The sequence below is a fragment of the Lepeophtheirus salmonis genome, chromosome 10, assembly GCF_016086655.4.
Source record: "Lepeophtheirus salmonis chromosome 10, UVic_Lsal_1.4, whole genome shotgun sequence".
In the NCBI taxonomy this organism is placed as follows: Eukaryota; Metazoa; Arthropoda; class Copepoda; order Siphonostomatoida; family Caligidae; genus Lepeophtheirus; species Lepeophtheirus salmonis.
Window position 1 is genome coordinate 5,689,755 of NC_052140.2, and position 24,885 is coordinate 5,714,639.

The 24,885-nt window shown below is 31.4% G+C and overlaps 1 protein-coding gene and 3 long non-coding RNA genes across 8 annotated transcripts in view; 2 read left to right on the forward strand and 2 right to left on the reverse strand.

Moving 5' to 3' along the window:
- Positions 1–24,885, reverse strand: part of LOC121125462 (MAP kinase-interacting serine/threonine-protein kinase 1) — a 120,230-nt gene that overhangs the window by 93,274 nt on the left and 2,071 nt on the right. For 2 of the 3 annotated variants that reach the window (XM_040720663.2, XM_040720662.2), the window contains exons 2-3: positions 23,990–24,263; positions 23,756–23,916 (exon numbers count right to left, since the gene is read on the reverse strand). In XM_040720663.2, the coding sequence (XP_040576597.1) occupies positions 23,756–23,916; positions 23,990–24,262 (434 nt within the window). In that variant the 5' untranslated portion in view covers position 24,263. Of the gene's footprint in view, positions 1–23,755; positions 23,917–23,989; positions 24,264–24,413; positions 24,646–24,885 lie in introns of those variants that run through there. The other variant, XM_040720664.2, reaches the window with a different exon arrangement.
- Positions 183–8,117, forward strand: LOC121125465 (uncharacterized). Of its 2 annotated transcripts, XR_011782084.1 has the most exons (4): positions 183–3,970; positions 4,028–4,209; positions 6,796–6,857; positions 6,913–8,117. It is a non-coding gene; the product is annotated as an uncharacterized lncRNA (long non-coding RNA). The 2 variants fall into 2 exon arrangements; XR_011782085.1 differs by lacking the exons at positions 183–3,970; positions 4,028–4,209 and having other exon boundaries at positions 6,727–6,857.
- On the forward strand, positions 14,939–15,688 carry LOC121125463 (uncharacterized). 2 transcript variants are annotated; one of them, XR_005866663.2, is made up of 3 exons: positions 14,939–15,040; positions 15,092–15,300; positions 15,374–15,688. It is a non-coding gene; the product is annotated as an uncharacterized lncRNA (long non-coding RNA). The 2 variants fall into 2 exon arrangements; XR_005866662.2 differs by lacking the exon at positions 14,939–15,040 and having other exon boundaries at positions 15,054–15,300.
- On the reverse strand, positions 16,460–21,461 carry LOC121125466 (uncharacterized). Its single transcript, XR_005866665.2, has 3 exons — positions 21,090–21,461; positions 18,743–20,033; positions 16,460–18,667 (listed from the first exon to the last, which is right to left on the reverse strand). It is a non-coding gene; the product is annotated as an uncharacterized lncRNA (long non-coding RNA).

Sequence of the window (24,885 nt, forward strand, 5' to 3'; positions counted from 1 at the left end):
TTACAATTTCAGATGATAACATCTCAATTTGGAAGTTTGCAGGAGTTCTTATTAAATTTTATCCTTCATTATTAGCAAAATACTTGATTGTTTTCTGTTAGATTATTCACAATTTTAAAAAGTAAAACTTTTTTAAATCAAAATATTTCTATCCTTATTTTTCGTTGTTCTAATTATTTTTTCTGAATTTGATACTTGTGTTAACTTGTTATTAATTGATAGTGTAGTCGTCGTTTTAAACACTTGTATTTGAGTGCATTGTAGTACTTACAAAGTAATTGTATATCCCAACCTTTCCTCCTTCCAAAAGAAGCACGGGGAAAAAGATCCAATATTGGTTGGTAGTGTTTAGCAAATTAAGCCTCACAACTATGTAACTATATACAAAATAAGTGTTGATAATTCTTTAGAGTCCTTAACAAGAGGCAGTTTGAGTTCAAGCAATCAACGAGTATTAATAAAGTACATCATGTTGTTACAATTAATGTATTAGATGAACTTTCTTCTTTCAAAAATAAACAGAAAAAAGTCCAAAATCACAATGCAACAGCAAATATTCATAATTTCTTACAATTAGTCAACTAATGGACTTAATTTTGAAGGAAAAATCACGCAACCTTACAATCCATATTTATCAAATATTCCCTTTGAAAATTAAAAGTTAAAAGGAAAAAAATCCATCCAATTCAAACTTTTTTTTTGACGGCAAGTCTTTTTAAGTTGTATTATAAAGTTTATTTTTATTAAAATCATGTTCCTTTAATTTGTCAGATGGAGTTGGACTGATTAAGTATAAGTAAGCATTATAATATTACAATTACTCAAACTGAGCTAGGAATCTCTTGTGAAGTCCAAAAAAGTCATAAAGAATATTTATTTTCTCTAAGAATCACCTGGGTGCAAATCTGCACACACTGAATTCAAGAGAATAATTTCTTCTGAGCGAGTTGTTCATGAGCTACGGCGATTCTATATTCTTTAGTTTTAGCTATAATAAAAAAATATTAGTGATGTCCATTTACAGTAACGTGGACATCATCAACAGAAAAATATAACTCTATGATCCCTCCAGCATGAAGCACACAATAAACAGTAATTTTTTCGGGATGCAATGATGTCTCGTGAAGCACTTGTGGATTCTGCTTGACCAATGAAGAATATTTTGCTTATTAACAAAGCCATTGAGCCAAAAATGAGCTTCATCACTCAATATGATTTTTCCATGAAAATCAGCATCAGCATTGAAAAGTTCTTTTGATAATTTACAATTGCTAATCAAGTGTATATCGTTCCATTATTAAATGTATGCTTGTTAAGTTTTTAAATGTCAAAGTATGAAACGAAATATGGTGTTGCTTATTCCCTAACGGGAAAAATATTGAAGCGTCCCTAATGAAACGCTCTTTATAACTAATCAACAAAGTTACGAAAATTAATAATAATTGGGAAAGACGTAGAAATATCGACGATATATATAGAAAATAAATGAGAGTTGTTGATGTTATGGAACATCATTGTGATAATAAAGATGACGTCATGATATCCATACATATATAACAATGAGGTCATTCGACTCCTCTTTGTTCATACCTACAATACCTCCCCAGAGAAGGATGTAGTTATTATATGTCTATGAAATATAAACAAAGACAATTTTCTTAGGTAATAATAAGCAAGCCAATTGTATATATTTTTAAAACAGGCCACGGGAGGGATTGTAGACTTTTTGTCTAATGAAAATTTCCCCGGCGTTTAATTTCATTTTTGCTTTCCTCAATTCTGGGTTTTTTTTTTGTTGTTATTACTATTGCTTTTCCCCCTTTCCTTTTGCCATACTTTTTATTTACACACAACGTGTATTTGAACACTACGTGAGTCCCCCCCCTTCACTACAGTTTCGTAGAAATGATATAACTATTTCGTCAATAAGAAATACCTGTAACGTAACCTCTACTATGAGGCAAAACCAGGCTTGTAAACGGAACGCAAATTGAATGGTGGTCCATGGAACGCCCGTTTAATGAACAGAACAGAATTTTATTTTCAATGCTTAACCCTAAAAACGTGATTTTAGTGTTCTGTTCCAATAGTACTAAATTGAGGCATCAAAGTGTATATGTATATATTTTTTTACTTTTTTAAATATGATTTGAAGGGCTGATAAAGCTTGGGAGACTTATTTTGTAGAAGTGTAACAGGAGGGTGGGTGACGAAGCACTACTTTTGACACAGCCTCGGATACCATAGTCGAGAGGATTCATGTTAGGCGAGAGGGAAGTCACAAATCGTTTTTCCAGAAATAGAAAAAATTATCCTCAAGTCATTGCTGCGTATTCCTGGCCTTGTGCCCCGGGCAGAGTCCTACTGGAACCCATAGCTTCCTTCTAGGTAGTTGGACTTCACCCATGGGAAGGCCACCTCCTTAAAGACGTTCTGGTACTCCTTTCCCCGATTTTTAGGCCTTTTGGGAACCAAAATAGGGGCATCCTCTTCTCGTCTCAATATTGATGTTATCACCTTCAATGTAGTCCCTCTTAGATAGAATACATTTGTGCCAACGCTTTTTCCAATCATTACAGCACTTCTCATATGCACTTTTCGCTGTAACCTTGAGCTCTTCCAGTGATGCCGTCTTTTTCTCCTCGATCGTTGCAAATCTTCGCCCATTCATAGGTATCTTCAGTTTTGGGAACAAGAAAAAGTCACATAGGGCCAAATCCGGTGAATATGGTGGCTGAGCATGGATGTAGCATGATGTTTTTGGCCAAAAAGTACGACGATTATTTTGGTCAATATTAATCAGTTCCTGAAGAATCTTTGCTAACACTCGTCTTAGGCCCAAAACGTTCAAAAAAATTTATGGCACGAGCCAACTAATATGTCCTTATCCTCAGCAACTTCTCTGCTTGTGATTCGAAGGTTTTCAAAAAAAAAATTCTCCACTGCTTCAACGTTTTCATCTGTTGTTGATGTGCTTGGGCGACCAGAGCGAGGTTCGTAATTGGCATCTCTTGGACATCTTGGAAGGGCTTGTACAACTTGTAAACATTTTTCTCTCACAACAGTTTCACTGTGTCCCATTGTCAACATTTCAAGTGTTTTGGAGCACTTAATTTCATTTTTTATACAAAATTTGATGCAAATTCTTTGATCCATGTTTTTCAATAGCAAAAAAAAAGGCCGAACACGCCAAATAATCCTAACCGTTATGCCTCTCACAAACAAACTAAAATTATTATACACCTGAAACTGTAAATTTATGTTGATGGGGAGTATACTAAGATAAACAAATGACCATACCAAATGTACGTTGCTTGCGAAATTTTGAAAAATCACCTTACTTTTTGAACACACCTCGTACATATGAGTAAAAAAAAAATTAGGACTATCTCCTTTTCAGGATTTTTGTTCAAAATTGTCTTTATCCTGACAGTATCTGCAATAATCTGCTTTACTGCAATCGAAAAGTTGCAATAGCGCAGAAACTTATTTTTGTTCCTTTCTCATTGTTTCTATCAAAAGATATGAAACATATTCATAACAATCTTCCTTCCATCTCGCAACCTTTCCTCCAAATAAACATAAAATAAAACATGAAATGATAGATGTTTATTATATTTAAGAAGAAAGATCTTATTCCACTTTGATGTACAAACATTTTGTATTTCGAGTTCCACTGAGATATTATGAGCAAACGTAATACCTGGTATTACTGTTTATGTACCTAGATGTTAGATACTATACGTAATATTAAAACTGTTTTTCTTGTTTACTTTGATAGAGATGAATCATCTAATCCTTCATAAAAGGAAGGCACTGCCCTGTATTTCTAAATCGTTCATTTGAATTAAAAAATCCGGAAATTAAACGCTCATTACGTAATTTTTTCATAATATTGATCTGTTCTTTCCTAGAAGCAACAAAATGTATTATCATTATATCTATGAAACCTTTTCTTCCAAAAAGACAAGTAAAACTTATAAACAATAAAGAACGAACAAAATAAAAACAATATATCATCCTATAGGTGGTGTTGTTTATTATTGCATCTGCAGCAAGATATACCATTTTTTACAGCTTGTGTATTCCAAGGAGAAATTTCTTGGATTGGAAATTTGCCTCAGATTTGGTGCAATATTTTCCTTCTTGGTCGGTTAGATATTATCATAAACTTAAGGCTATAATTGATAGATTGCCGGAAAATTAAAGGTGAGATTTATTATTATTAAGAACGTTCTTTAAAAAAAAAATATATATATTTTTTTTTTTGTGGCTGATGTTACTCGGTTGTAAGTGAGCTTTTCATTTTAGAAAGTAGTTTTAAAAATTACGTGTTTGTTTTCACTTCCTGGATGGTTACATATTTTTTTATAAAAATTGCTTTCCAGTGTATAAATAATAAATAATGTTATTGTACAATATGGCGATACCTCACTAATGTAAATATAAATTTACAATGTTTTTTCTTATCAAATGTTTATTTGCCAACTTATTTTTGTCTGATCAGTTCCTAAAAAGTTGATTGATTATATTCAAATAAGTTCTGGTTATACAATGAGCAATTTCCTCTTTTCAAATCAAGGTTTATAATTCCGTCGATGGAAATAATTGATAATTACCAATAATGTATGAACAAATTTTAAAAAAACCAAACATTTCTGCAAGATTGTACATATTAGATCTGGTACGGTACAAAATTCTACCAAGGTTTGGTTCGATACGTTTTTACCATCGATGCGGTAATTACGAGTATAAAATAATATAAGATTTTGGTTATATTTTTTCATATAATTATTTATTTGGCATATAACATTCATAAATAAACCGGAGCAATTGTTGTGGCTATTATTTTTTTACAAAATTGAACATGTATTTTGCGTACCTTAAATATTGATATGAGACCTACAAATCTGAGTCAAATGAGATAATGACTTACAAAATGATAAATGGATCCTAATTGACGAATACCCAGTGGTATGGTGAAGGGATAATTTAGATAAATTTCGAAATGTTTCCAATTTAGTTTCACATTACCTTGTAACTATATGTACATCTGTGTCAAGCGTAATAATTATTTTAAAAGCCAGCAAGTTTGTGACTGTTAATCGGTCAACTTTATTACCAGAAAATGTTGGAAAGCTCAATTTTTTACGAAGAAATATTATAAATTCAGGTATTTTTATAATTTGTACCGAAATAAAATTATTATTGAATAAAATATCAAAAAACTGTTAAAACTATATTAATTCTATTGAAATTTATTTTTAATTTTATACCGTACCGAACCGCATACCGTTACAGGTGTACCACAGTTCGTACCAAACTTTGGTCTTAGTGTACTTTCTCAGCCCTATTACATATCTATTAAGTTTTTGTTATAAGCAAATAAGAATACAAATTGCCCAATAACAATAAAATAAAGAATGGGCAACTATCCTAGGATATACAGCGTTTTCACTGACGTCATAAAGTTAATATTTTTACGAACAATTTTATGATAAATCTTGATTAACCTCCATCAACTTGGCTTTATGAATAAAAATAGACGTAACACCTACATTGAATACTACTTTATGCCAAGGATAAAAAGTGATATTCGAATAAAATTAAAATAATACCCCATGTTTAAAAATAAAAAAAGGTAACACTTATATAAATGGCATTGAATAAAAAAACTGATTAATTGACGACAGTGTTAAAAATTTATGAATTTAATTTATAACGTAGAACCAGTCAACTTTATTTACCTGTCTTTTTGAAAAAAACATTCTAGACGACATTGATTTAAAAGGCCAAATTATGGTCAACCTTTTATTGTGCTGAATGGCGTTAACTGAGATCTCTAAAGCTGTGGGAATGAGCCGAAAAGCAATTTATGGTTAAAATGCTTTAAAAAAGATTTGAGGAGCGTGGAACAGTCCAAAGGAAGAACGGATCTAGGAGGAATTGGTAAGTTCGGACAAAAGTAATATAAAGTATTAAGTATAGCTGTCAAAGCTCGGATCAAGAAAAATCCAATCAAGACCATTCGTGGCATGGTAAAGGCCATGTCTTTTACTCAAAGTAAATTCCATAGGATCCTTCTTGAGGACCTGGGGATTAAATCAAGGTCCAGAAGAAAGAAATTATCATGAATCCCTCAACAATAGCAAAAAGGATCACCAAATCAAGACTACTCCTCAACAGCATCCCTGAAGGCATCCATCATCTCAGCCTGGAATACAATGGTGGAAGACTATATCCTCAAGGTGGGCCAAAGCTTCACAAGGAGGTTGAAGGCTGTTATTAATGCCAAGGGTGGCCATATCGAAAAATCCAATTATTTTACAGTGATATCACAATTTTTGAAAAAAATAAATGAAATTATTTCTTATTTCAAGAAATAGTTTCGGTGAAAGTATGTCATTATTAATAAGTGGTTACTTTTTTTTTTTTTTTTTTTTTTGGAACATGGAGTATTTAATAAAAATCTCTAAAAATGGGGAAGTTTCAATTTTTGGTTATGATGGATTAGGGACGAGAAAAGTCAAAATGGTTATAAAAAATACTTTATACCTTCCATTGTAATGGTTCATTTTATTCTTTAATTCCAAAATAAGATTGTACCACGATGTAATAAGATATTTAAATAGATTTACAGTTAATACATATTATAAAACTAGGCATTAGATGGATATATTTTTGATAGACAAAAAAATTAAAGTTCTTATATTTGTTGGTCTTATTTTGACCACCAAATGTTAACTACTTTCCCTATTATTAATGATAAAAGAGTTTTCATTTTTATAATACTAGGTCGTTTAGGCCACCAAAATGGCAGACATCAACAATACTGACATGATGAGAAAACACTCAAAGTAAGGTATAACAATTTATTATAGTAAAATACCTATTATTTATATTGTAATACAGGTGTGCGCGTCTAAAACTGAACACTCCGTTAAATTTTACACCATGCACATATTCGTGATTTTATTGAGTTGAAACCGGTTTATACTTCGAGGCAAGAGTCTTGACTAGTTATAAACAAAACTCCAGCAAATCTAAATAGCAACAGTGAAACAACAGCCGATAATATGGAGAGACGGCGAGTCGTAATTTTGGAACTTTCCGCGCGGGGGAAAACTCCCACTGAAATTGCCAAGGTTTGGAACTGCAGCCGCAATACCGTTTAAAGTGTGGCAGCCAGAGGGACTCCTGAGGCGATCACAAGATCTAAGTCAAGGCCTGGAAGGTCGGACGAAATGGTTGCTGCCATTAAAAAGTATGTCAAGGACAAGAGAGGTAAGGTCAACGTCAGCGGCCTCTCTTGGGAGTTCAACGTCAGCAGAAGGACCATGGACCGGCTAGTTAAGAAAGATATTGGCCTTAAGGTCTACAAGATATCCCTCGTCAAGTCCTGAAGCTTGTAGACAAGAAAAAACGCCTCACAAGATCGAAGATTCTTCACAACAAGCTTAAGAAAGAGCTAACCGATGTCGCCGTTTTGTTCAGTTTGACTTCGCAGTGTTTAGGCGTTTAAAGGGGATGCTGTCGGGAGTCCAATACAAGTCCAAGGACCACTTGAAGTCTGCCCTCAAGAATGCCTGAGCCAAACTTAACCAGAGCTTCATCGCCAAGTCATGCAGCAAGTTCCGGTCCAGGCTGGAGTTGGTAGTGGAGAACATGGGCGGCCATATTGAATAGACATGTGTCTAAGACTCTCATCTTTCATGTTAAATAAATTCATTCCTCGACCACTTTCAAAATTACAGAATTATTTAACTATTTTTAAAACTTTCATAGTGTTCAGTTTTAGACGCGCACCCATGTAGTTATTTTTTATCTACAATATGGAAATATAATTATATAACAATGTATTAACATATTTTTAATATATTATAGAATTAGATATATAATAAAAATGAGAATTAGAGGAATGAATTTTTGATTGACTGTAAGTAGGTATGTTACAAAAAATTTCAAATGTAATATTTTCCTTTTAAACTTGTTTTATCTCATGGATAATGATAAAAAATACATTTTGATACCAAAATCATCTGTCTAGCTGCAATATTACGGAAGTTATTACGAACTTATCCTCGGAATTTCATTCCTATTTTTCCTACTATAAATAGTAATAATCTACACAAAAATCTGTGATCTATTATGAGATTTCAATAAATCAACATAACTTTTTTAAATATCAGGAGAGTTGAATGGAATTTTCAGAAATTACAGAGTATTGTGTAACAGATATTACTTTTACATACCTACAATTGTAAAAAAAAATTATAAAGCGAAGTACTTTCATATTACAAAGTAAGAAAGATTGGAGTGCTAATATCGGGTTAAAATTTATGTACTTTGCATCGACAAATTAATTTTACAAGTTTACAATATTATAGACAAATTAATAAATGTTTGCCCATTTTATCTTTTATTTAATCCATAACACTTTTTTTTGTAATTTTGAAGACTATCTTAAAATAACTTATATTTCAGCAAATGGTGCGATTAAAAGAAGCAATGTATTTTTAAAAAAATTACACCTGGTAAAAGATTAAGAGTTTATCTACATGAAATATAAATGCCGTCAAATTGATTTCCTCCCATTTAAGTAATGAAAATACAGCATTTCAATTAAGATCCTCAAAACACTTCAAGACTTCTGTGCACGCCACCTGCAATGTTTTTTTTCTCGCTGTTAATCTGCATTTTGAAACATACCCTCTATAAGTTTTATATCATGGTATTTGTTTGGTTCATTTGACATTTAATAGTTTACAATTTTCATTAATATTAATGATGAAACGGTTTTCACAGTTGTAAAACTTGCTTGCTCAAATAAACAAGGCCTACGTCACACAAAAACGCTCTATGTAAGCAATCTACTAATAAGTTAACAACAAATACGCTCTAGTGATTGTCGGCTTGTTTTTTGAAGAAAAAAGGTTGAGAGATACAATATAGGCTTACAATGTAACAAATCAATATTTGACAAAAAAATATTGAAGTTTTGGGGATCCCATTTTGATATATATTGTATACCAAGGGCATTCCATTAAGGTCAATACATCATGTACTTAAATCTTATAAAACTTTTTTTAAATAATCCATGATGAAATACACACACAAAAAAAATTCACAGGTTTTTTGTGTAAGCTCAACAATTTGCACTTTTAAATGGCAGACATATTGTGTATAATTGTAGATTACCTGTAAATCTTTTTAATGATGATTATGAAGAAGCAAATAGTAAATGCCTGTTTAAAGAAAGATAGAGAGAGATACGGGAAGATGCCTGAATGATTTATTTCAGGCATGTTGTTGTTTTATTTCGAGTATTACGTAGTTTCTAAAGCATATACAGAGTGGAATAAAATTGTTTGAAATCTCTTTAAATAAATATTAATGCTGAAAAGAGCATTAAATTGCTCCTGATTCATTTTTTAGAAGAAATGTAACTTTTATTATTTGAAAAAGGTATTTCCTTGGAATTATTCATAAATTTTAATTTAAGTTTGGTAAATTTAATAAAATTTTCACTTTTAAGTCATTCTTTTGGTTTGTTTATTTCCCTTTTTTCTTATTAATGTATACGCATTGCTACAAATATAATATCAGCTGTAATCTCAACTATCAAATTTAATCTCATCAAAGTTAATAAATACATTTTTAAAACCGAAGTTCGTTAAAAGTAATTAATATTGGATAAAAGTTTGCATTGAAAATGAAGTTATAATATTTTAACTATAAAAATCACTTAATATTACTACGTCAAAAAAAAAAAAAAAAGGATGGTCACTAACTTATGACCATTCCTAAAAGACTTTCACCTTTTTTATGTTCCAAGTGCAGAAAAAAAATCGATTTAAGCACATCCTGAGTTCTACATTAGTTTGTTTTTTCCTAACCTGTGCTCAAGACAGGCTTAGAATTAATTATTATCTCTCCTACAAAAAAACAACAGCACCTGTCCTAGAGTTTGAAAAATTGTAATTTACACATGACAAAGAGTTATAAGCAGGGAAAAAAAGGATGAGGAGGCCAATTTCTTCAAATAAGAAAAACCCAATGATAATACAAAAGCGATTCAAATTAAAAAGAACTTAGTTTGCATGAAATGGGACTACATGTATTTTCGGACGGCATTTACACTGTATTAATTTCTCTGACAAAACAATTTGCCTCTTTTTAGACAGTCGGACAAACTTTATTCTAAAGTACTAAATTCAGAGCTAACAAATAGTTAATTTGATCAAAGTGCAATGGGAAATTGAAAGATTGTAGATATTGTATAAATTATTAAAAGATGGGAAAGAACAGCAAGAGGTTGTCCGTCATTTAAAAGTGGGATGATAAACCTCGTAGGGATGTCCAAAGGCCATCAAGGAAGATCCTAGGGTAGGATCCCTATGAGAAGAATAGGATGAAAGATGGAAGTTTTGAGGAAAGAATTATATATATATATTTTTTTTAATATAAAAGGTCAAATCAAATTCATACTTGTTTAGAGCATCATAGGTTGTTGAGACTGGTCGCCTTTTTCAGAAATTAAAGGCTTGAATCGATTAGGCAAGACATCATAGTAGGAACGGGCTACGTCCTTGAGAATGTGGCCTATTCTTTAATTAGGGAGGCTTTCAGTACATGGGATTCTTGCAGCCCGTCTCTTCTAAAATTGACAAGATCACAAAATCCATTGGGTTCAAATTCGGACTGCAAATAGGATAAAATTGTTGCTTCAAAAGCTAAGGAAATGAGTCTTATATTACTTTTGCATCATATTGAATATGTAAGAGTGAGTGCCATCTTTTTGAAAGGTCAAAGTCGAGGGCTTTTCTTCCACAATGTTGCCAACTTCTCAATGCTTTTATTTTTGGTTTGACGAATGCAAAAAGATAATGAGCATTCGTCCAGACCTGCTGATGGCCCACTATACCATCACTGACTGTCAATGTGTTTGATCGTGAATTTGACAGCAGCCAAACCACCCACCATGCGCCACTTGTTAAAGTAAAAATTAAACCTTAGTGCCTACAAGAAAACTCCTTTTCAGGCCTTTGGCTCGAGTAAAGCCGGTGAAGCCGTGCAAAATATTATTCAACAAACTTGAAAAGCAAGACGCTTGACCTCTCCAAAGCCCTGACTGGTTTCCCCTGGACTTTGGTATTTTTGGGCACATCAAGGGGAAGCTTTTTGGAGTTCGATACGCAACAAAGTACCAACTGAAGGCCACCATCACCACTGTTTGAACCAACCTAGAGCCGAGCACTTTGTAAAGAACTGTTTTGCAAAGTTTCGTGCTCGACTGGAATGTAAATAAAAGTTGTCTCTTGATTGTATTTATGAATTACATTTTCCCAATTTGATGATATTTTTTTAAATATAACCATTTTTGTAATTGTGAAAAAGTGTTGTATTTTAACCCGGAGGGGTCTGTATGTATTGTTGTATATTGTATTGTAGTTTTAAAGCATATTACTACTCTTCCTGATTTAGTATTATGTTTCTGCGATAGGCCTAGGTTGGATGTGTATAATATGTATGTATAATGAACTGCTGCTCCTTGACAACTACGAAATATATACAGCTCCAAGGACAGCCTACATATTTATATTTATGAATCTACATTGATGTAAATGTACATTGAACCTACATAATACTACTTCTATACACGCAGAAGAAGACTTCGACAGATGTTTTTTTTTTTTTTTCGCTCCTTCGTTTGTTCCTAAACGACAAATATTTGTTCTCTTTTATTGTGGACCTTCAACTCCTTATATTTAGTACACATATACATATATATTTGGAGCGTCTTAGAGATATGTAATTCTCAATAATTAAGGGTAACATTCAAGTACTAAAACATATTTGCAAAAGTAGAACCCCATATCAATTTTTGTACAAGGTAGTGGATGCAGTGACAATTTAGTATCTGTTGAATAGGAGTGTTAAATATTACTATGTAGGGTTGTGTCGGTCATTATTTTGGACCTGTGGCGTCGCTAAAGTCCCTAAATGTTTCTAAAGCTACCTAAAATATGTACCTTGTATACAAGTTGTGCAAGTTACAACTTGAATAAGCAAATTGTACCATTTACAAACAAAAAATGATATGAACAACTTTAAATGAAGGATATACAATAATAATTCATAAGGACCATACAATAATTGAATATTCCATGGATGATCGACGCATTAAGGGTGTCATTTTAACTATTTTAAAATTAATGACAAAAATATAAATATTCTATTGTGCAGTATAAAGTTCCCACAGTTATATTATCTAATATTAAATGATAACCATTTAATTTTAATTGATCAAAATGAAAATTAATATATTGTAATTAGAACGACTAATATTTTAATTAAATAATGCATTTAAAACACAAAGAAATTGCAAGCGGGAACTTGTTGAGACTTCGTAACTGAAACACAACTATATATAAATTAAACATATGTACCTATATATATAAGTAATTCTTCAACGGTAAGATAATTTTAGGTTCAAAGCAAAGCTAGTAACTCACGCGTTTAGGACTGAAGACCGCAGTCCCGTTCAGTTCAGTCTCAGTTTTGATCGAATTCAGTTATGCATATCAGTTCTAAATCTTATAAAATTCGATCTTTGATGACCTCGCTGAACTTTATGAAACAACATAGCCCAATGGAGAACGCACTCAGGAGAAATTATTATCTTGAACTTAATGTACGTAGGTTCCGTCATATTTCCTCCCTGAATTTATACAAAAAAAAAACTAACTTTATTTTTTTCCTTTTTTTAAGCAACACTAATACTGACCGCTGTAAGGACAGACGGTCTTAAGGACCAGTTTTAAGAATGCACTGGACGAAATAAATGACGACTAACCGTACACAAATTAAAGTTACCTTTTTAACAAAGAAAATGGCATTAATTTCGATCCTTACTTCTACTTTGAGTCCAACAACGACTTATAAGTAAAACTCCGCAACAAATTGTAAGGAACACACACATATGTTCAATCAGGTTCAAATTTTAATTAATGTAAAAAATAGATAGTACTTATAAAGGGAAAAACTCAGAGTGTGTATTCTTCATTTTGAAAATGTTTCTGACAAAGAATGAATATATAAAATAAAACTCAATATCTCCTAAGAGTTTTTTGTTCTTTTAAATGTTATTTCCAAATGTTAGAGTCCAAGTTTGCTTATATTATACCATTTAGTAGAACTTCATGCGGTGTTAATACTAGAAAGGTACTTTGTTTATAAAATATACAATTATAGAGTGTAAAAATAAGTATTGAGCTTTTGTAACAAACCCAACATATTTTTATTTTAAAGTTATAATTTGTATAGAAGTAACAAAGGGTTACTAACATTTCACCTTCCATTTTTATTTAAATCAAAGCAAATCATAAAAAAACGACGAGAATTAAATCATTAATACAGTGTAATAAATGCTAATTTATGTGCCTTTAATACTTCCTTTTTAAAATTAGTGAGGTTCTTTCTGCAAAGAAGCTTGAGTAATGAATATATTACTATTAGAGATAGGACGTGATTTGGATACGAATCATCAAAAAGATTTGAGGGACTTTTCGTATCTTAAAAAGCTTATAACGTTCCTTAATACTTAATTTTAGTTATTAAAAAAAATGATGTTAACACAGTGGCTAAAAAGTCCCGGGCTTCACATAGAAAACACGTTTTATATCGTTCAATATTGTTTTTTTTTTAAAATTAGTTTTATTATTTTTTATTTGCATTAAACAGCCAAGTCCCCGTATCATTTTTTAAGCCATGCTATCTTGAAAGATATTTTTTCCCCATCAAGGAGGAGTGTAAAATTAAAATAAGCAATTGTTTTTGATCCATTGTTTTGGAAATAACAAAAGTATCATCAAACTAATCACAATAGATCACAAACTAAAGAACTGATTATTATGACATTTTAACAGTTTTTGTCTTTGGAAATTGAATACCAAGTAAAAATGTGTGGGGAAAAATAGCATATACAGTTGATTCGCCAGGTTATTCCACAAAGGGTATCACCTCACCAACACAAAAATGTATGCTATACTTGATTGTGAGCTGTCGATGTGTCGTCTTCTTTTCCTCTAATCAATGTTCCTAACATTGATAAGGTGAACGATGTGTCCAATGTTATTATAAAAATAATTCTAATAGTAGCAAATAATTACTTGTAGTGTTGGATCGGTCTAAAAAGCTTATAAGACTGCAATCCTATCAGTCAGGTCCTAAGAAAATTTGTCAGTCCTAGGACTGGTCTTTATCAGTCTTTCATAATATCATGAGTTATATGATAAGTTCTAGCCACCATTTTTATATTCTTCAATCCTACCAATGAGTGAAGAATAGAAAAAAATGACACTAGGACGGAAGGATCGAGGTATGGGACCGTTGAATGGTAAAAGAGATCGGATTGATAAAAAAAACACTGAACCGAGAGGGCGGGTGGGGGGAAGACGAGGCAATTAGTCCTAAGACTGAGCCAACACTATCTACTAGTATTAAGATTGGGTTATTCATTGTTTCAGCATCATTAATCAGTAAAAATATAACATTTATCCAGATGCTACTTTCTTAAGGTCTGAACTTGGGGTCTTATAAAATTCAATACATGTATCTGCCTAATTTTGGCTTTTGATCTAGATCAGATATATCTAAAATTGACTAGAGTATTTACATCTAAAGATCTGAACCGACTCGAATCCGAGACAATGTGAATCTGTCCAATCTTTAATTAGTGTTTGATGTTTTTTTTGTTTTTTTAGTTTTATTAAATAAGGCAGAGAAGTTAAAATAAGGAAGTCTTCCTCACTTTTGTACTTAAAAAAAGATTCAAGGCCTGATATTTAGAATAATGTACATACAATAATTGTGAGGTTTGACTGTACGTTGTTGTTGATGTTTATGAGGCAAGCATAAGGTTCTCGCTCTCTCTCTCTGAATTAATACATATAAACAAGCTATGAATTTAATACCTATCTTATGTAACTTAAAACGTCTTGAGCATGTGCAAGATTAAAAAAGGAAAGAAAATTAAAAGGTTTGTTGTTGTGAGTCTGTCAATATTAAAAATATTGTATTCTTTATTTAGGCACGTTACTCACATAGAGGGTACCTTGAAAATTATTCTCATCGAGTACCATTATTATTGTTTTACTCTTCTTCAAATGGATATGTATAAGGTATTACTAGTGTTGTGTGGGTCTGGACTGAATAAACCGGACCGACTATCCATCGGTCTAAACTGAGTTAGTCGATGGACTGCGATCCGGACAGATAAAAATTAGAAAAAGAAAACATGTAACGCCACATATCTTTTTTTAAATAATATATATGAATTATGAAAATTCATTTCGTTGCTATTTCCAAATAGAGCATTCCTATGGCTTCGCAGGCCCGTTGTATAATTGTAAGAGCTTCTCTTCTTTTGTGGTGTACGTCTTCAGTCTTCAGTATAGGATCATTTTTTGGAACGAACCCAGTGAGTCTCTTACTTGATCGACTCAGCCCGATAATGCACCGATCCAACACTAGGAATTCAATTCATTTTTTTTCAAAAAGTCATTAACCCTGTGTTAGGGAACATTCTTTTTTATTTTTTGTATGCAGTTAGTGGTTATTATAAGAATTTTACTACATGATGCAGAATCGAAATTACATTATTCAAAAACATATAGTTTGACATTATTATAGTTAAACAATTTAATTTCATTTTCGACACAAAATTCCATGAAATATTAATTATTTACAAAAGGGGTAGTTATTATGGTTGATGAGTGAGTGTGATATAAGTATAGAATAACAGGTAACAGTACAATAGTAGCCCTATAACAGTGTACCCTATATTGAAACAACGAAAATAAGGAAAGCAATAGAATGAATGCCTTAAAAAGAAACATTTAAATCACATTCACCCGAACTGGATTTTAAATTTGCAAAATTTATGTATCATTTAAGGAAAATATATTAAACTAAAAAAAAATTGTATTTATTCTTAAGAATGGTTCATGCCGAAAAAATATATTTGTTTTAATTTTATAAAATTTGGGGTACACAGAATCTCAGTTTACTGACGAAGTTTTGATAAAATTTTGAATTTAAATAGATTCAATCTGTTTACTTCTCCATTGAAAATTATTACTATTAATTTATCATTCCTTATTACTAGTTAAAGCTATAATCACTAAAATTAATATTATTTTAAATTTATCGAATATATATTTCTTTTATATAAGTCAAATAGTTTATAGAAATCAATTAAATATCACGTAGTTGTATGATTTTAAAAATATATTATAAGAACTTTCATTCATGAGTGAAGTAATAGATATCAATTTAGATAATATCTCAGTAATATTATTATTTTTTTATGAAAGGAAGGCAAAATGAATAATATTTATTCGTGAAAACTACAACTGCGCCATTTAAGTACATCAAACATTAATAATGAGGAGAGAAAATAGTCGACGTTACTATTTTACGAATCTTTTTTTTTTTTTTGTGTGTTCGTTTGATTTTTTTGAAAACTATCAGAATATTGCACATTATAACTATTTAACAAATTAATTATAAAAAGAAAAAAAAAAACCCTTAATGAAGTAATGAGGGATCGATTTTACCTTCATTAAGGACCAACAAGTCGGACTGGACTTCAATCCTTGGTCATGAATAAGGACCATTACCCCACTAGTTATCACATGCTATAAATATATTTAGCTCACTTGAGTAAATATTGGATAACTTTTATTATATAGATTCTCATAGTGTGGCTCAAACCCCAAAAATTTATAGTCCAGCTTTTCACAAAACCCTATATTTTCTAGCTGAATCCACCTCTGATAATAAGCGTGTATGCCAGGAGCGTCCGCAGGATTATATTTGGCGGAGTACTTGGATTGTAGATTTTTTTCAAAAAAATCTACAATAATTCACAAAAAAATAAAATAATAATCTGTAGCTATTCTCAAAAGTTTCAAAAATCCACAAAAGTTAAATAATTCGTAGCTTTTCTTGGAAAATAAAATTTTTGAAATTTTTTTTGAAAAATTAAATAAATATTTTGAAAATTATTTCAAATACTAAATTTTCTAGTAAAAAGAAAAAATTCCTTAACGTTGTGTGAGGGCTAAAGCCCCTCCAGCCCATACGCTGTGGAGCTTATAAATTGTTTAGGGAGTTATAATTGTAAGTGTTTTTTGGACTCGGAGAAGAATTAAATTGCATCAGAGTACATACGGAGTGAGGTTTATGACAGTTAAGATGCTCCTCCATATAGGTATATAATATTAATCAAATTGTCAAGCTTACAATATCATTTTTTTTTGTTGTAGGAAACATGAATTTTATATATTTGTATATGTTATCTGATTATAATATCAATTACAAGTCTATACAAAGAATCAATACAGTCAAAAAAAAACTCCTTCGCTTTTTAACAGATACTCTGTTGTATCATATTTCAATAGTAGGTAGGATTATTATTTCTTAAGCTACGCAGAGAGACATAGAGTGAAGACCTGAGAAAGGAAAATTCATTAACTCGTGATGGGAAATTTTACCTCATTTTAGTTTTTTGAGAAATACCTAGTCACCCATAAAAAGAATAGATTAGATAAACATGATGACAGTTGGTAACATGTGAAATTCAGTAACAATTCCCTTCGCACATACATTACAAAAAATAATTAAAATACTTTAAAAGAATATGTAAATTGTTTATGCATATAATTTATGCTTTATGAACTACTCGCATCTCAGTGTTGTTTATTCAAATATATTCTTATCTCTACGAATGCAAATGTATTGTCTGGATATGTGTTCGTAATGACAAAGATACCCTAAAAAAAACACTCCTTGGGAGGAACTTTGTTGTTCGAATGTGTTTTTGTATTTATACGAATATAGAAGAACGGGTCTGTTACTAAGGAGGCTCCTAAGTTATTTTTAGTTAGTAAAGTAATCACAAGGGTTGTAAATCGTAAGAATTTTATTTTAGATTTGTAAGAAAAGAAAGTGTACAATGAGATGTTAACCCTGACGATTTGACGAATGTTTTGGAGGAGATAAGTTTAAATTTCAAGACGTTTGATTAGATTAGCTAAAAGCAGCTGCTATGATAATAAGCATATGAATACAAGGGCATATAGGCTGGAACTAGTCCAAAGGCAAGCTAAGCTTTTATGACGTTTTATTAGATTGGATAAAAGTAGCAGCTACTAGGGGAAGGAAATACACACACATCCCACTCTGTATCGTCAAGGACAGTAAATCCTCAATTCTACTCTGAGTCCGACAAAGACTGTAACTTATATTGCTGGAACAAATCCTTACTGTTACACTCCGTCATTCATGAACACACACACTCTTTTGTGCAGTCTTTATACTTGAACACTTGACACATCGTTATTAGTGTTTAACTTGGAGGGACAAACTTCATTTATCGCCAGTGAGAGATTGGTTGGAGAAAATTGCCAATTAGGGCAATTGCCCGTATTTTGTTCAAACTTCATGAACAACTCATGCTAACTCATTTTAAATTTGCTTAATACTATTTCTAGTATATATCTCAACATAATTGTTCGTTCCATCCCCAAAGGGAGTATTTCAAGTGTGAGTAATATTATTTCAACACAATTTCCTTGCAAATTTTTAAAATCAATCCAATCTTCTAAGAAATAGACCAAGAGAATTGGTAAGGAGGGGGGATAAATAGCGTAGGGCCCCTTAAAATATGTTTGAATACCCTCTGCCCTCAGATTGGCACGGGGTATTGTGGGATAGCTACGAACTTAGGGTCTCAAAAATATCGTTGAATTCTCTCTGCCCTACAAGTGTCCCGGGGTGGATTCCTATACATACAAGGAACCCTTGACACCACAAACTAGTTCAAAACCAATCTGAGGGCGGAAAAAAATTCAACCATATCCTATATTGGAATAATATTACGCACACTTGAAGGTACTACCTTTGGTGATGAAACACACAAATATGTTTAGATCTTTATTAGAAATAATATTAAGCGATATTAAGATTTTATTGTTCATTATAAAGTATGAAAAAAATACGGGCAATTTTCTAAAAGTGCATTATAATTTAGAAGTTTATAATCTAATCTCGTGGGACTTCCATTACTAAAACTTATTAAAAGAAGAAGAAATAAAGTTGAGTGACGTTATCAAGGAGAAACCTTTATAATTTTTAGAACTTATTTGCATGACTGAACTGGATTTGACCGAGTTTTAAATGGACGGACTACAGTCTTCAGTTTTAAATGGATGGACTGCAGACATTAGTCCTAAATAAGGACTTTGCACATCACTAGTGGTAACATTGTGTAAGTGGTTCTAAAAATGTAAAAGATTTAGAATCCCAAATTATTGCCTATCAGCTCATATTCACAAAGATACATTAAAAGACTCCTTGGGTTTTGTATTTATAAAATTATAATTATAATTAGTAACAGAGCTCTTGGGATCTTTTTACTTGTCAAATCATTGATATTTAAACAAAATCCTTGAATCCTCAATTGTTGTTGAGCAGGATCAGAGGAAATATTTTTTTAACTACGGTATCCCAGGAAGCATTCAGATTTCGTTTGTAAATAATGAACACTGATGAATTAAATTATTTATTTTTAGACTACATAACCAATTTTAAACTATTCTTTTGACCTCAATCTTGAGAAATGAGAAAACCTAGTTTATAAATAGAAATTCAAAAAATGCACTTATAGAATGAAAAATAACTGTATATTTATCTAGATATGAATATATTCTAGTTTGAAGGACAGTTGACTACGTCTCGTAATTTATTTTGCCGCTCTATATCACAATAATTAATTAGCTAATGAGTGGCATTTCAGAAAAATTTATATATAATCAAAAGAGTTACATGGATTCTAGTGATGCCTGAGTTGAGTTTTAGACGTCGGAGACGGTTTTGTATATAACAAAGACGGCTGGTCACGTATCAAAGCGCTCTTCCATACCTCCATATCGATACAGAACCAAAATATGGTACGGATACCAAACCATCTGAAAAAATTGCACATATATACAGTACGGACTAAAGTGAAATGAAGTCCCTGTCAAATATACAAATATTGTATTTTAGCTATGAAATTGTACTCTCTTATATGTATATTAGTTTAATATCGTCAAGTAGCTTGACAAGCCTGGTTGTTGACTTGCAACACATCTCTGATAAAAAGGAGGTTGAATATAAATGACGTCACTAAAGATCGATAGTTTGTAGCCTGCTGGTTGCAGGGCTCTAATGCAAAAGGTGCAACAACAGGCAAGCCGTCTGAGATCTACTAATTTGCCTGCTGTTGCTAATTTTTGATCAAAACATTTACTTTAATACAAAAGTAAAAACGTTTAGCTGCCAGATCCGGTAAATAATAAATACTATAAAATTGAAGCATTCCTTTGTATATTTTAAGAAGAAATATTGGATTTTAAGTTTGTCTTAAATACCCAGATTCTCTAAATTATAATGTTGTTCATTTTGAATATTATCACTAATAGGACTTAAGTTAGTTTTAGAGCCTGAAAGTCCCCGGTTTTTGTATTCTGTAACCCAATCTGTACTGCGACAAAAAATAATTAAATAGTATTTGAAGCTTAGTATTTTCGGTGGAGTTGGGGGCTTTATGAATGAGAAATACATAACTCGACCCAAGGAGTAATAGTTAACTGGTGCACATCCCCTGAATCTATGTACTTCTTTTTTTATAAAAGTATGAGGCATCTAAAATACCACAACTCATACTGCTTCAAAAACATAATACATAAAAATTTTATTTTTTTAAATTTGAATTTTCAATAAGTATTTAATATTTAATTTAATGAACAAAATATATTTTAAATCAAACTTATATTATGAAGTAATTAAATGAGGGATTTCCCCAGAGAATAAAGTTTGCTAGGAATTAGCTAGCAGGATAAAAACCCCTAGATCTCGACAGAGAACCCCTATTATCTATCTATGCAATCATTTATTTTGTTATTTTTGGGACGAACTAAGAACCAGGAACCCCGATCAATTTGAAATATTGTAAAATAATACTTAAATACTTTGTTACTAACCTGGTGAAACAAAATTGCCAAAGTTTTTTGGGTTTTTTTTGCAATAAAGTCTTAAAATAGCAATATATTACATTTGTATTTTATTTTATAAGTGAACCATTTTTTTCACTTATAAATTAAATATGAAAGAGTATATAATGCCAAATTTAAATAGCCATGATGCCTTATAAATACGAATAGCCCTAAAAAGGATGTCAGAGACAAATAAAGTTTCTCTAAAATGAAACTGTTCAGAATTCAAGCCACTTTAGTCTTTATAAATATTTGATCACAAAGTTTAATTAACCTCTGCGAGTTTTATTTATATATATCTTTTTTACTTATTTGCTTTTTTTTGTTGTTGCCGGAGGTCAAAAGCTAATAAAAATTCTAAGAATTATTGAAGGGGGGGAAGTTGAAATAGAGTTCAATTCACAAGAATTGTATTTGTGCTTCTTAAATATGGACTCACCGTACGAAGTGCATTTTAAATTACATACAAAGTTCATCAAAAGAACTATGATATGATATTTTGAAAACGTATCTCAATTATGAAGTAATTGGGAAAAAGTTCAAGTGTAGTGGGTGATGATGGAGGAATAGTAATAAAAATTATTTAATCAGAGTTTAAGGTAAATTGTCAAGAGCAAAGAGTTTTTTTAAGTCGTTATTTCTTCCAAATTGATTATCGAGGTTTTAAAGAATGTTTTGAATATGCGTTCTTGTTATTTATCTATTCCAAAGTTGAATTTGAAAAATGGAGATGGAGAAGTTTACCATATTCAAACAAAAAATAAAAGGTACACATTTAAAAGAATGATAAGGAGTACAACATTGAGGCTTTATCAAAGACGTTTTATTAATATGTATATCTTTCTAATCTTCAAAATAATTTTCTTTGACTATTATCACGGTCTCCAACCATTGCCGAAAAGCGTAGAAGAGCTTCTTGATGAAGGCCCCCGACATAGTTATACACTACTACTCGATGGAGACCTTGAAGTCATTTAAGTTTTGGTGAGGTGTAGTAGAGGCTCTCCTTTCGACTAAGCCTCGAATAGAATAATCGATGGAGGAACAGTCTGAGGAGAAGATGCAAAATGTTGACCCATTATGCTTTCTAATATGTCTAGACTCTGTTGACCCAGTTGTCCTTGGTTTCTTTTGAAAGCAGTTTCCGATGTCGTTGTACATAAGATGCCTGCCTCAAATCCTTCATATAACTCCTCACATTCCAATAACTGACATGATGCCTCATCAATTTGACCAAACTTCTGGTGATCGGAGTTTCCACATACTCTATAGTCACAATTTTGCTGTATCTACCACTCCGGGGACCTCTTAAGTCTCTGATCTGAAGCCACCATTTTTAATATTGTAAATAGGACTCTGAGAGCACCATACGACCTTCAAGATCTGCTCGACACCAACTAACTTCTCGCCTACATGCTGACAAGGGTTGATTTTTGATAAAACAAACAAATATTGTTTATTAATGGAATATTCCTTACTTCTACTAACGCAACCTAGTATCTTAAAATATTCACCCTAAAACCATCCAGATTCATTTAAATTTAAGTCCACAATTTACCCCTCACACACTGTTCAAAAATCATCATTGGTTATTTGTAGCTTGTAAACTGACAGGGTGTTTTATTTTTCATAGCTGTTATCTTTTTTTTTATTCTTAAGGAGGGTGTATATGGGGTGGGTAGTTGTAAGAATATATGATCTGCCTTTAAGTTAACAAAAAAACAAAAAACAAAACGAAAAATTAACGTGGTGACAATGAAAATTTGAAGAATGTGTTGGGAGGAGAGCTGCTTATCTGTCATGACTTTCAATTCAATTAGCTGTCATCAGTCGTAAGAGGAAGGAAATTAACACAAATCCCATTCAATATCTAGAAATGATATTGACAGGAATTATAACCATGTCGATCCTAAAATTCTACTCCAAGTCTACCAAGAACTTTCACTTATAACTTCCAAATAAATCTGAAGTGTTACTGTTCTTCTTTCACGCACTCGTGGTTACTTTATATGTTGATGTTCCTTCTTTAAGAATAATCATAACAGCTTAGGAAAATAAAAACACCTCTTCTGGTTACAACTACAAAAAACTTCTCCCTCATGAAATATCATACTTTTAACTATTCACACAAGGAAGGAATTTGCTTCATTTAAGCACCTTCAGAATATTGATGCATCTAAAGAAAAATGTCTTATTCTATATAGAGCATGTATTCTTTAATAATTATTTATTTATTGATGTAGTATAGAAACTCCCTATAATTATGTAGGCAGTTTATAAAGTAGTTTGGAGTCATCCAAAATAAGGTATTGTATGCTCTCAAAAATTGATCAATTTTTACAATAAAATATATTGATATATTCGTATTTAATATACAATACATAAAATTTAATTGACTTTCCCCTAATCACTATTTTAGGTTATGAATTTATAAATATATAATATAATTGGAAAAAAAACTTTCAATTTTTTCACTGATGATTATAGAATTATAAAATAACTATCCAGGGTTAATAATTTTATACAATAGGAAACATATCCGTTTAATGCTGGGGTGAGTAGACGCTACAGGGAAGTCCTCGTCTTCGAATTTGTAGATAGTAACGGATAATTTAAAAATAATAAAAAATTGTAGATGGTAAAGTTTTACTTACTTTGCTAACTCCAAAACAATTTGACTCGCCTCTGCCTCATTCAAATAATTTCGATTCCGAATATGGTCAAAAAGTGGACCGCCCTCAATTTTCTCAAACACCAAATAAAATCCCAAAGGTTCCTCGTAGAAATGAAGAAATTGAATAATATTTTCATGTTCCTAGATAAGGTAACATTAATTTAAACTGAATAGTTTAAAAAGCCCAAATCATTTCTAAAAAAATAAACCTTACTCGACAAATATAAAAAGTTTCTATTTCCCGAAGAACTCGAACGCGAGAAAAGAAAACGGAACTCTCTTTGACAATTTTGACAGCAAACTCTTTTCCTTCCTCGTTTTGATTATCGGATCGACTTTTACAAATACGAACTTCTCCATAGGATCCACTACCAAGAAGAGTTTCCGTTAAGACGTAGTTTTCCGTAAATGTAAGACGTAGATTTAAGTTTTGAAATCGGCGCTTACTCCGTGGTTTCATGTTGACCGGTACATCAAACTGACCCATTCTAAAAAAAGGAAAATGAGGAAAATAAAATAGTTGATTTTTGATTAAATAGTGGGTAAATTAATAATTTGGTTTTTGAGAATTGTGTAAGTTTTTTCACCCTTTTAATTGGTATATTTTAAATATGGTCTTATATTTGACAAATGATTACAAATGGCAAATGAAGCCAATAATGGAATTTATGTTTGAGTCTGGAAATCCTAGAACGATCTGATATCTTGATATTTTGAATTAATTTGGTCCCAACATGAAGGGCTTTTTGAAGAAAAAAAAATTTATAAAAGAAAATTGGATTATACGGAACTTTAGGTTCCAGTCTTACTTTTGATCTAGACTAAAATACAATTGCTATAAATTGCTCTAGAAAAAATAACTTCATACCGAACCCGACAAAAAAGGTATCGGGCCGATTCTTAAGACTAATACTAACATCAGTCCTTGTAACAAATAAGGAATAAAAGGCATGCGTTGTTGATTTAAAAGTATTGCTAGTTGATTAAGCTATTGTATAATGTCGCAAGTCGATGATTATTGACCTTGTAATTGGAAGAAGAGTTATGATCCTTTGTTCATTTAAATACTTGTACCTAGAGCATATATATGTACAAATTAACGTACACTCA